We start from the raw sequence: 12,260 nt of genomic DNA, 5'->3' as shown, positions 1-12,260 counted from the left end.
GCGCTCGTCTGCTCGCGCCTCAGCCTCGCGCTCCCTCATTGGCCGCCGCCGCCAGCCCGCCTTCCCCAACCGGAGCCTCCCATTGGCTCGCCGCGGATGGCCGCGCACGCGCGCTGCTTGGGCCCGCGCTCCGTCTGGGAGCGGTGCTGATTGGCCGCGGTTGGGTGCGCCCGATTGGACGGCGGCGGTGAGGAGCCCGAGGGGGCGTGGCCAAGCGCGAGGGGCCAGCCGATTGGCGGCCGCCGCCGGTTTCAAACTTAAAGGCGGGAGGGGAGGGCGCGGCGGTGACGTCAGCGCCTGGGCGGCCTCTCATTGGCTGCCGGGGCGGGGGCGTCAGCGTGGCGGGGGCGCGCCGGCGGGAGTTCGCGGGGACCACGTGCGGGGGGTGCGCAGCGCAAAGAGGGCACTGAGCGGAGCGTGACACGAACCGGCACTACCGGGGACCGCCTGGGACCAGAACTGCGTGCAGGGCGCGGGGACAGTGTGGCGGCACCGCCCTGGGGACAGCCGCACGCCTCTCCTCCTCCTCCCTCGCTGTGAGGTTTGCCCTCTCCGCCCGCTCCCCAAGGACACCACCGACTTTTCCTCTTTCCAGTAAAGCCCCTGGGCTCTCACTGGACAATCATTTACTTGCTGATAAACGTGGTTTTGTGGGGGGAAGGGAAGGGAAGGCCGCCAGAAAAATCATTTGTAGGTTGGGCTCACGTTTGGTTGGCACTTTGATCCAAAAAGCGCTATTCTGAACTTAAAAAAGTCCTGCTTTCTTTTGACCTTTTTCCGACATTTCTCCCAGAGCAATATTTAATGGCGAGGTCTCACTTCAGATAGGGGCTGAGAAGCCCCAGACCTAAATGCAAGGTTTGTTCTCCCACCACACTGACGCTTTGTTCAGCCCCAGTGGACAGCTTGTTTTTCATTCTGCTGAGCCAGCCACAAAGCTTTGTTTTGGATTGCTTCGGGTGCTTTGCTTTCAGGACACTCCTCAAGGACCCGCACACAACGAGTCACCTGAGATGCTGGCTGATGCCCAGAGACTCTCCTGTGCTGCGTGAAAGCTTCCCCACATCGTGTCCCATCAGTGCCCTGCCCGTCCTGTGTGCCCAGTGCTATGGGTACTGCCTGCTGCTGCTTTGCCCCTGATTTTGGAGCAGCGAGCAGGGCTGGGCATTGCTGCCCCATGTGTCTCTGGGCAGCAATCTGACAACAGCAGGAGCTGCAGGAAGGTTCGGGGGCTTCTTGGGTATTAAAGTCCATCTGCTCACTGGCATGAGCTCCGGTGTCATTCCAGGGTGGAGCGGGACGTGTCCCGTTGTGCCCCCTCCCGAGGAGCAGGATGCACAGCACAAACCTGCTGCGGTCACCTCTGGGACCAGCCTGGTGCCAGTGCCCCTGTGCGAGCAGCGATAAGATCTGCTGGGACAGCTCGCAGTGAACCAAGGAGTCCCCGTGCCCTCCTCTCCTGGGCGAAGCTGCCCAGAGGCCTCCGGGCAAGAGGGAGGGATTTGTGCACGCTTCAGATTTTGTTTTTACGTCTCTGAAATATTTTTAGTGCTCGTTAAAAGTGAGGAACTGGGAGAGACCCAGCTGGGACCAGTCCGGTACAACCCTCACCCAGAGCCTTCCCAAGGCAACCGGGACCTGCCCGCTGCCAGCCCAGTTCCACGTCCCGGAGCAGAAGGACAAACGGAGCTGCCCCGAGCCCCTACACAACCCTGCTGATTTCCTCAGCGAACCTTGGGCTGGGGGGCTGGGGGTAGCTTTACAGACACCTGCACGCTCACGGGGATTTGGTGGCTCACCCTGGCGTGTGGAAATCCCAGTATCACCCTGCAAAGCTGCCTGGGGAGCTGTGCTCCTGGAAGAGGCTCCCAGGGCACGGCTGGGTGAGAGCAGATGAGGGCTGAGCCCTGTGTGCGGCAGCCAGCAGAGCGTGCCGGCTCCACCGGGCTGGCAGGGGCACCGTGCTGATCTGCAGGGCGATAAGGAAGGGGCAGTGCGAGGCGGTGCAGCAAGGTGAGACTATCAGGCTGATAGAAAAGCTGTTATCCCTCGTGCCCTGCCTGCACGCGCTGAGGAGGGAGGCAGGGGACAGAGCTGCTGCAAGACAGCCCCTGTGGGACCTCCCGGGCTCTGCAGGGACACGGCTGTAGTGCTGCTTTTTGGGGGACACCAGCAATTCAGTGAGCCCCCAGGCTGGAAAGCTCTGCAGTTTGCTTTCTTGTGCTAAAGAGGAGTCCCCACGTAGAGCACAGCTGCTGGGGCCGGGCTACCAAGCTCCAGCAGGTCCCCTTATGTTATGAAATGCTCCTTTGTGCCCCCGTGTCTCCTTCCTCAAGGTTTCCAAGAGCTGCTCCAGGGCAGGGCTGAGGACTGGTCCCGCCACGTAGCAGACAGGAGGACACACAACTGTCAACAGAGCTGCTGGCACTTAGGGCTCAGGTGTCGCTCATGGGTTTGGCTTCTTTCTGGCTGAAGGTCTCCTCTTGGTGTGTATGGCTGCAGCCGCCCCGTAGTTGGATGCCCAGAGGATTTCTCAGCCGGGTTACGTGCTGCCCTGCTCCCAGGTGACCCTCCGTGGTGCATCTCTCACTGGCTGCTGTGCCACAGAAACGTGCTCCTCGCTCCCGAGCTGCCTTTCCCAGCTTCTTGCCAAAGCTGCCTCTGCCCTGCCTGGAGCCCAAATGGGATTGGAGAAGGATTTTGTGCAGCCATCAGTCTCTTCGAGACCATCCCCAGCATTTTTCTGCCATCTGTCAGTTTGCGAAGAAAGCAAGCAAGAAATAATAATAAACTCAAATTATTGCCTAATCAACACAGAAATCAGCGCTGCTTGCTCAGCCTGCAGGCCACAATTAGATGCCATCAGCAAATTTGGGCAGCTTGCCTGGGCTGCAGTCTTTCATCTCTGGAAGACTGACAGGCATCTCCGGGATCCGCAGGCAGAGGAAGGAGCTGGGCTCCTCTTGAAGGACTTGCCTGGCTCTTTGAGGGCACAGCACCTGGTTCAGAACGGTGGAAAAAGGAAGAGTTGTGTTCAGTGTAACACCAAAGGAAGCCCCGTGCTGGAGAAGGGGACGTTTATTTAGCCTGCAGCTGAGGGCTGTAGTGCTGAGCTCTCCAGTCCCATCTCTGGCACCCAGCTCCTGCAGCCCCAGCCCAGCTCGTCTTGCCAGGAGGACAGGCTGGGTAACCCTACAGATACCCGGCAGCCTTGGCAGTGCCACGGCGTGCCTGTGCATGATCTTGGCCTTTGGATGGAAGCATCTACCTTCCTCTTCCTCCTGGGACTGTCCCACGGACCTTCATGGAGCCGTGCCCGGTGACTCAGGCTGCCCTGGCATCCTCGGCAGTGGGGAAGGGCATTCACAGAGCCGAGCGAGGGGCGAGGGCAGCGGGACACAGCGCGGGCAGGGAGGCTGCTGGGGTGGCAGGGTCAGAAAAGGGGACGGGGAGGGCTGTGGGGCAGGGCAGAGCAGGGGGCAGGACACCCAGCTCCACGGCTACGAGTCCCCCGGGGAGGCAGGGCTCACTGCGGCCGGGAGCTGCTGGGAGAAGAGGTGCTGGAGCCCCGGCTCTCCTCCCAGGGAGGAAGGAGGGCGAGAGCAGAGAGCACATCCGCGAGTCTCCGTGTCTGAAACGTGATCCTGCTGCAGGCACCTCCCTGGGCCCCACCTCGCGTTCCCCGACGTATATATGTGGCCCGCCACGGGCAGGCAGGGGGCCGCGGGCTGACAGCGTGCTGGGGCGCCGGGCGTAGCTGCGGATGGAGCGGCCGAGGCACCAGGGGATGGCGAAGAACACCTGCATGCGCTGGCGGCTCCCGCTCGTCTGCCTCCTCTGGGAGGTGGCCATGATCGTCCTCTTCGGCGTCTTCGTGCGCTTCGGCCCCGAAGCCGATGCCCACTGGGAGGAAGAGAAGCACCAGATGAACCTGACCAGCGACATCGAGAACGATTTCTACTTCCGATACCCGTGTGAGTATTCAGGAAGCCCGGTCCCACTGCTGGTTGGCCACCATCCCATCCCATCCCATCCCATCCCATCCCATCCCATCCCATCCCATCCCATCCCAACATCCCATGCTCCAACATCTCCATTACACACACACCACCCAGAAGATGTTTTTGTTACCCCAAGTGTTTGGGGAGAAGGTAAAGGGGATGTTTCAGTAGGATATTCCTTTTCCAAGTGCTTCTTCCGTCTTCCCCAGTTATACCTGGCTTGGGACAGAGCCTCCCAGAGGTGGTGTCTCCACACAGAGAGCTGGGCTTTGCCCTGACGCTGCTCTGGGGTGCACCCAAGGGTGTGAAAAAACCCTTGTGGCCCTCCAGTGCTCTGGGGGTCTGTTGGCAGGGTGCCGTGCCACCAGTACGTGACGTCTTTTCCCCAGGAATAGGGCTGACGTGTTCCCAGCACCCTGCAAGTTTCGGCTTGCTGCCCCCTCCCTCGGCTCCGGATCAGAGCAAGCTTCCCCGTGCATACGGAGGAACGGCTGCTGAGATCCTGTGACATCTTCCTCCCCTTCCTACGCCCTCCCCCTCACGAGCAAATTACCCTTTAGATGCTGCCATTTTGATGCCGGAATCCTCGTACCCTGCCAGCTTCCCGGGGCCGATCTCTCGGGGCGCCCGATTGCCGCGGGGATTGCCCAGGTGGCTGAAGCCCTTCTGGCCAGGCAGTGCCCCGGGCTGGCTTTGGTCTCCAGGGCTGGTCACCTCCTTTGTGAGCCGTGGGGAACAGGCTGCTTCTGCAGGCAATTGTTTCCAAGGAAGCAACGGGCCTGAGTCATGCATCTATTTAGAACATTTCCATTAAAAAACACCTGCTAAATCAAAGGAGCTATAGAAACCTGTGGCTGCTGAGGATTAGCTGGTTCAGAAAGGAGCTGCTTGCAGAAAGCCGCTGCTCAGAAAGCCGTGTGGCTGAAGGGCTGGGAGGGCACCAGGGGGGCCAAGAACGAGCTTGTAGGAGCTCAGAGCGTTGCAGCCCTACCATCCTCACCGCCCATCTCCGCTCTGCAGCACCAGGTATCCCCTCAAACGGCCGAGTGGATTCCCAAAACTTGATCAACCTACAAGCGTCTGCTTAGCTCAGCTTAGCTTTGAGTCCTGTTTCTGTCCCAGACCTGAGGAAGGGCTCACGTGCCCAAAGAACAGCTTTTTTTTTTTTTTTTCCACCAGTACCTAATCAGAGAAATCCTCTCTCTCCGCAACGATAGACCAACACAGCAAGAGGGCAGAACCCGAGCGTTTCGATCTGTCCACGCAGCTCTGTTTAGAAGAGAGCTCGATGGTTAAACACCCACGGGTCGTTTGTATTAACACGCCTGTGACTGCTGCTGCCCGCAGGACCTGTCCAAAGCTGTCGCAGTGGGCGAGCAGTGACGACCTGAAGTGAGTAGGAAATGCAGGATGCGTTCGTGCAGTCCTGTCACTGGTGCCATCGACTCCAGGCAGCACAACGCTGTCTTCTCATTTTGTGTCACACGTTGATACTCCGTAATGAATGATCTGCTCCCTAGGGAAGAGAAATCAGATCCTTCGGCACAGGTTGTATTCCCAAAGCCCAAACACCTCCTCTGGAGAGCAACACCAATTGCCCTCCCACAAAAGAAGGGTCACAAAACCTGTAGGGCACGGCCCTGCTGTGTAACACAAGTGTCATTCTCCTCAAGGGAAAACAAAGGCAAGGTTTAGAAAAAGGCTTTAGACTGCGTGCAGTTTGAAGAAAGACCTGCTTTTCCTCCTGGTTGTCTGCAGGGTCTAACGCAGCAGGGATCCTCTGTATTTTCCGAGGGCACGCAGCCCACAGCCCTAACTGACCCGCGTATTTCTGCTTACAGGATGAAATTAGGAGTGTTTGATGCAAATGGCTGAGGATAATTCTAGCTGTGTATTGTGCTGCTTACGCTTGAGGAAAAAAAAAAAAAAAAAAAAAAAGATGGAGAGAATAAATATAGCTGCAGAGGGAAAGCGTGTGTGACTGCACGGTTAAACCGGAGTTACAAAGACGGCTTCTTAGGACTTGGGGAGAAGGCTGCTTGGCGTGACCTCTGCTGAGCAGGGTCAGCTGCCGGTCTCGTCTTCTCCATCTTTCACGAGTAGCATCATAGGTGGGGGCATTTTTGAAACCAAGGGAATTAATCTGTCTCCACAACCTGACGATACATCACTGGCGCCTGTCCAAATTCTCGTCTTCACTCAAGTTGCAAGATCCTGTAAAGCTCCAGAGGATGGAAGCCAAGACTTCTGCAGTTGCACACAGCCAAGTCCTCACCCAGCCCATAGTGGAGGCAGTGGCTGCAGCTCCACCATCCCCGAGGAGCACATCCAGGGCTGCTGGATGCCAAAGGGCCAGCAGAGGACCAGGGGCAGAGCAGGTCCTCAATCGCTGAATTTCTTCTGCCCTGAGCTTCTTACATGTCCTGCTTTTTTTTCACTGGAGTGGCCTCCAGTGTGAGGGTCTGCATGGTTCAACTCGTAATTACGCAGCGTTTCAGCTCACTTAATTGCAAAGTGATGCTTATCTGAAAGAAACGTTTAGCATTAAAAAGTACAGCGGGTTTATTGCACCGAGTATTTCTCTCAAGAGGCTCACGCAGGTACGGTTTCCCCCGGGGAAGGGCATCTGAGGGGCTCCAGTTCACAGGTATGAGCACTTGTTGGAAGAACTGGGTCTCTCTGGTTTAAGCACTCAAAATCTCGCAAGGTGGGATCCTGTTCTCAAGGGTATTTTGCCGCTGATTTCAGTGGCAATTAAAAATGCATTTGTAAGCTCCCTGTTCTTGTGTTTTTCCCTAAACACTTGCTCCAAGCCATCACCAGGACCCCTGTGTTGGATAGACCTACCCAAAATGACCATTTGTTTGGGTTTAACAATATTTGGCAGACCCTGTTCATTTCACACGATGTTTGCTGAGTTTTTTGTTTGTTTGTTTAAAGGGGAAGAAAACAACTTGAATAGAAAAATGTTTTCCTTTGCACGCCCCATTAGTCTCCAGTCTTCCCTTGCTTACAGCTTTTAATAAACATTTTTGGCTTTCAGGACTGAACCTTTTAACCGAAAATTCAGTTTCCAAAAGCTAAGACATTTTCAGGCTTGGAAATGGGGGGACATGGAACAGGCACACACATTTCCCCTTGAATTTCCTCCCTGCTGCCATGATGTGGTGTGTTTTCTTCCCCCACCAAATTCAAGCAGCGCTCGCAGCCTTGCCGTCCTCTCAGAGCTGACGATTCCTTCCCTGTGCACAGCTTTCCAGGACGTCCACGTGATGATCTTTGTGGGCTTTGGCTTCCTCATGACATTCCTCAAGCGTTATGGATTCGGAGCCGTGGGTTTCAATTTCCTCCTTGCCGCCTTTGGGATCCAGTGGGCTCTCCTGATGCAAGGCTGGTTCCACTCTTTCCAGAACGGGAAGATCCTCATCGGAGTGGAGAAGTAAGGAGAGATACGGGCTCTGGGGTGCCACCTCCCATGGTACTGTTCCATGGGAAACAGTTTTGGGGGAAGCTCCCTACCTGGACAGTATGTCAGGCTGGGAGGGAGGTCAGTGGGAATCCCAGAGCTGGCTCCTAACCACCTCCATGTCTCAGGGTGGGATCTCTAGAGCTGGGTGTGGGTGAGTTGCAAAGTTTCCTTATTAAACCACAATTTCTCTTCCCGTTTTCCAGCCTAATCAATGCTGATTTCTGCGTGGGTTCTGTGTGCGTTGCCTTTGGGGCCATCCTGGGCAAAACCAGCCCCATACAGCTCCTCGTCATGACCTTGTTTCAAGTCACGCTCTTCGCGGTGAATGAGTACATCCTCCTCAACCTGCTTCACGTAAGGCTTTCGGCAGTCCCCCTCTCCCCATGGCTGAATGCAGGTTGGAAAAACAGATGGGCAAACCACATCTCACCTCCAGTACGAGTGGCAATTCCAAAATGAACCTCTGCTTTCCCACGGCTGCAGGTTAAGGACGCAGGTGGCTCCATGACCATTCACACCTTCGGAGCCTACTTCGGCCTCACCGTGACACGTGTCCTGTACAGACCCAATCTGGAGCAGAGCAAGGACAAGCAGGGCTCTGTGTACCACTCCGACCTCTTCGCCATGATCGGTGAGTCAGCAGCAGCCTCGGCTTCACTGGAATGTGCGTACCGCTCAGCTGCAGAGAGCTGGTTCCTCCTCGTGTCACTGGAAAAAACAGAGCAAAACCAGGACCAGGGGCTGAGAAGCACTCTGTTCCAGTTCTCAGCACCTTGGGACTGCTCAGCTCCCCTCATCGGTGCCAGAGATCAGGTGGTGTCTGGGAAAACAAGGCAGTGCTTTGGCTCCCCTCCTCTGCCAGCCCCACTTGGTGCTGGTCCCAATATGGGGTCGCAGCTCTGGGGCAGCAGGGCACAGGGATTTAACTTCCCTCTGCATAAAAAGATCTTCCTTTAGAGTTTTTTTTTTTTTCAATTCCTGTATTCTTTCTTTTCCCTTTCTCTTCTCTGCCCCCTCCTCCCCACCCCGCCAGGTACCCTCTATCTGTGGATGTACTGGCCCAGTTTTAACTCGGCCATTTCCGAGCACGGGGATGCCCAGCACCGCGCTGCCATCAACACGTACTGCTCGCTGGCTGCCTGTGTCCTCACCACAATGGCCTTCTCCAGCATGCTGCAGAAGAAAGGCAAGCTGGACATGGTAAGCAGGGAGCCGAGAGCCCTGCGCTCCCCAGGAGACTTATAATGAGGTTGACCAAGGGCTCAGGAAGAGAGTGACACTTGTCCTTTGCTGAACTGGGGTTTTGGGACGTGGTGGTGCAACCAGCCTCCAGCCAGAGGGTGCACTGAAAAAGCAGGTGGGAAGTGAGCCCTGGTGGTCATGAGCTGCAGGCTGGTGCCCTGCACGTGGTGAAGCTCAGGCACAGCTCTCCCAGGAGAGCTGCTGATGGGCATGATGCAGAGCCAGGTTTGGCAGCGCTCCCCAGCAAGCTGAGCGGGGCCTGTGCAGCAGCTTGTGAGCAATCGGGGGGCTGACTTGTACGTGTTCTGTGTGGGGGCGTACAGCTGTGTGACAGCAGAGCTGGCATGACACACGGGTGAGACAATTTCCATCTCATCACAACTCCCCACCCAGATTGGTGGATGCAAAGAACGTGTGTGGTACGGGGAGTGGGAGTCTGTGTGTGCCTGTGCTGCCGACAGAGGCTGCCTGTTCTCCTCCTCTTGTTTTTCACCAACGAGCAGGGAAGTGGGCCCTGATATTTCCTATGGAAGCACTTTCAGAGCTGGTTCTCCTGCTCTACCATTTGCACCGTTCCCTGAACAATCGGGATCTCCCTGAGATGCCAAGCCGGGGTGGTTGTTTCTGCAGGTCCACATCCAGAACGCAACGCTGGCTGGCGGTGTGGCTGTGGGCACCAGCGCGGAGATGATGCTGACCCCATACGGCTCCCTCATTGTCGGGTTCATCTGTGGCATCGTGTCCACGGTGGGGTATGTCTACCTCACGGTGAGTGCTGCTCTGGGGGTCTGCAGCCCTGGTCCTGCCACGGAGACCAGGAACGGATTCATTTCTCCTTGAGTGATCCTGCTTTCTGCTATTAGGGAGATGCACTTCTTACTCCATTAACTGCCTCAAAACACTCAGGAAGGCTCAGTCTCCAAACAGGAGAGTGTTTGGAGGATAAAATCTTATTTTACCCTCAGCTTCACTCACATCTTTGTCTACGAACCCTCAAATCTTCAATGGGACACATAATACCAATCTTCTTTCTCTGCTTATCCCAGTCCTCTGTGGAAGGAACTAATTCTTTCCAGGGCTGTGCTCACGTCTCAAATCTCTTTGCCTCCCTTCCCTTCAGCCTGTTTTGGAGTCCAGGTTGCACATCCAGGACACGTGTGGCATCCACAACCTCCACGGCATGCCAGGCCTTATTGGGGGCATTGTGGGAGCCATCACTGCAGCTGCAGCCACAGAGGATGTATATGGAAAGGAAGGGTAAGAAAGCTTGAAACCCATCCATGAGAATAGATCTTACCTAGGGCTCATGGGCTGGAAGAGAGGAGCAATTAATAGGTTTTGCTCTGTGTCCAGAGTTGTCCCTTTTCCACTCAAAAACATGGGGTGCAATGACTATGTTGGGCTTACTCGAGCATGAAAGACTAATCTTTTGTAGCTGACTTCTGGCATCCTCAAAAAGTGAATCGACCCCACTCCTTGGCATTACTCTGGGGCACAGTGGGTGGGGAGATGTTCCTTCCTCTATCTGTGCATTGTTTTGGGATTCCAGTAAGGCTGAAGTTCTGAAACAAAAGAAATGTTTACATTTTGGACTCCTCCTAGGTAAAGTTTTGCCAGGGGGCAGAACAGAAGGAAGTGAACAGTGTTTTGTGTCATTGCAACACACTCCTGGTCCATTGTCGAAGAGGGATGGGGCTAGGGAGGAGCCCTTAAGGGAGCAGGGCAACAAAGCTCCTCTACCTTGGCTCTGCACAACCTTTCTCCACCAGGGTGGATCTCTGCCAGAAGCAATCCTCACCATTTCCATCCTCTGCAGGTTCATTAAAGCCTTTGACTTCACTGGCAGCTACAAGACGCGGACACCCAGTGTCCAAGGAGGGTTCCAGGCAGCTGGCATTTTCGTGTCTCTGCTGATGGCTTTCGCTGGGGGGGCCCTTGTAGGTAAGCAGGAGGAGAACACGGAGAGGTGAGGGTTGGGTCCATCCTGTAACTGAAATGGAGACTCCCTTGGCTGGACGAGTCCTTCCTACTTGTGTTGCAAGGGTTGCACCCGCTGTGCAGAAGGGGCAGCCCCAGGCTTGCTCACATCACTTTTGACTTCTTGCGGACAGGACTACCCCAAAAGCTCATACTGGGCAGTGAAGAGGGAAGACTGTATCCCAGCAAGGTCAAACAGAGGAATGGGGGTTTCACTGTGATGTGGGTCAGACCACAGCCTCATCTCCTCTCAGGGAGACAGGGTGGGAGGTTGTGTTGGTATAGCACTGAGCACCACATCAGGGCTTGGCTCATTTCCTCTGCTGCTAAGAAAGATGGACTCTGGCCACCTGGACCTTGTCTCCATCCAACATGTCCTTGCTGCCACTCCGTGGGCAGCGGGAGCACAGCAGAAATCCCATTTTCTACCCAATCTCCTGACCAGCGCTGTTTCTTCTGGCATCACCCAGGGCCATGAGCAGCAGGGTCAGGGCCCAACATCAGGGCCATGCACCGGGGTTCAGAGCCAGGAATTAGGGAGCACCCCTTTCCCACACAAATTCCACCATCACTTGGGCATCTTTATGCACGAGCAAGGCAGTGCCCCAAAATCAGCCCTGATCAGCGGGGATAGCCCTGAGCGATGCATCCCAGGGACGCGCTCAGGGTGCCCCTTGACCACCCCACCACCTTCCCCGGCTTCTTGCAGGGGCCATCCTGAAGCTGCCCATTTGGGGCGACGCGGCGGATGAGAACTGCTTCGAGGATGATATCTACTGGGAGGTGAGGCCTGGGGTGGTGGCGGGTGGGCTGGGAGGCACAAGATGGCGCTGCCGCCCGTCGCATGAGGGCCTGCGGCGGAGCTGAGGGGGCTGCATGGCTCTGCAGGTGCCTGAGGACGAGGAGAGCGACGTGTACCACATGCACAACCCCGACAAGCCTGCCTCGCCATGAGCCACCGGCTTTTGGGGCTGCCACCTCAGCAGGGTGGCGGGGATACCCCGGCGGCAGGAAGATGTCGGTCGCCACCCTGCCCCTGTGGAGACAGCGGGTGGCCGGAGAAATCGCCCTGTCCCCCGCGACCCTGCCCCGCTGGTTCAGTTTTGTAATTAGTTCCTGTGAATAAAATAAGCACGTGTTGTTCTAATGGCTCTCTCATAGTGTATCTCCTTGATAAAAGGCAGAGGCACGGCAGCCAGGTTGTCCTTGGCAAAGGCTGAAGCTCTGGGGGGAGCACAGGCTGGTGCTTTTGGGGAGGTGGTGCTGGGGTGCAGGGGCTGTCCCTGTGCTCACGCTGCTGCCTAAAGCCTGCTTTTGAGCCTGGCAACATATTTGTGTGCTTCCCACTGCCATCTCCTCTTGGTCACTCTGCTGAGGCCTCCATCAGCAATTTGGGGGCCTTGTTTGCTTGTACTGAATGGCTGACAAGGCCCTTTCCTCCTTTCCAGTTTCATCCATTTCTTCCATTTTCATCAAACCATTCCTCCCACTTCACTGTGCTATTCTAGTGGGAAGAGCCCAAAGGCAGAGAGCACAGCCCCGTCTCTTAACCCCACTTCCTTCCAGCCAGC

At 56.2% G+C, this 12,260-nt stretch overlaps 1 protein-coding gene across 1 annotated transcript; it reads left to right on the top strand.

Moving 5' to 3' along the window:
- Window positions 1–406: 406 nt before the first annotated feature.
- On the top strand, window positions 407–11,702 carry RHCG (Rh family C glycoprotein). Its single transcript, XM_084532435.1, has 10 exons — window positions 407–3,974; window positions 7,254–7,440; window positions 7,674–7,824; window positions 7,954–8,101; window positions 8,504–8,670; window positions 9,343–9,480; window positions 9,833–9,969; window positions 10,529–10,653; window positions 11,399–11,472; window positions 11,578–11,702. Exons 1-10 carry the CDS (start codon window positions 3,764–3,766, stop codon window positions 11,641–11,643), a joined length of 1,404 nt encoding a protein of 467 aa, XP_084388561.1. The 5' UTR covers window positions 407–3,763; the 3' UTR covers window positions 11,644–11,702.
- The last annotated feature ends 558 nt before the right edge of the window (window positions 11,703–12,260 follow it).

The sequence above is a fragment of the Aythya ferina genome (genome assembly GCF_964211825.1).
Source record: "Aythya ferina genome assembly, chromosome: 11".
NCBI lineage: Eukaryota > Metazoa > Chordata > Aves > Anseriformes > Anatidae > Aythya > Aythya ferina.
The sequence above is the reverse complement of the archived record's forward strand: the minus strand, read 5'-3'. Positions and strand labels throughout refer to the sequence as shown.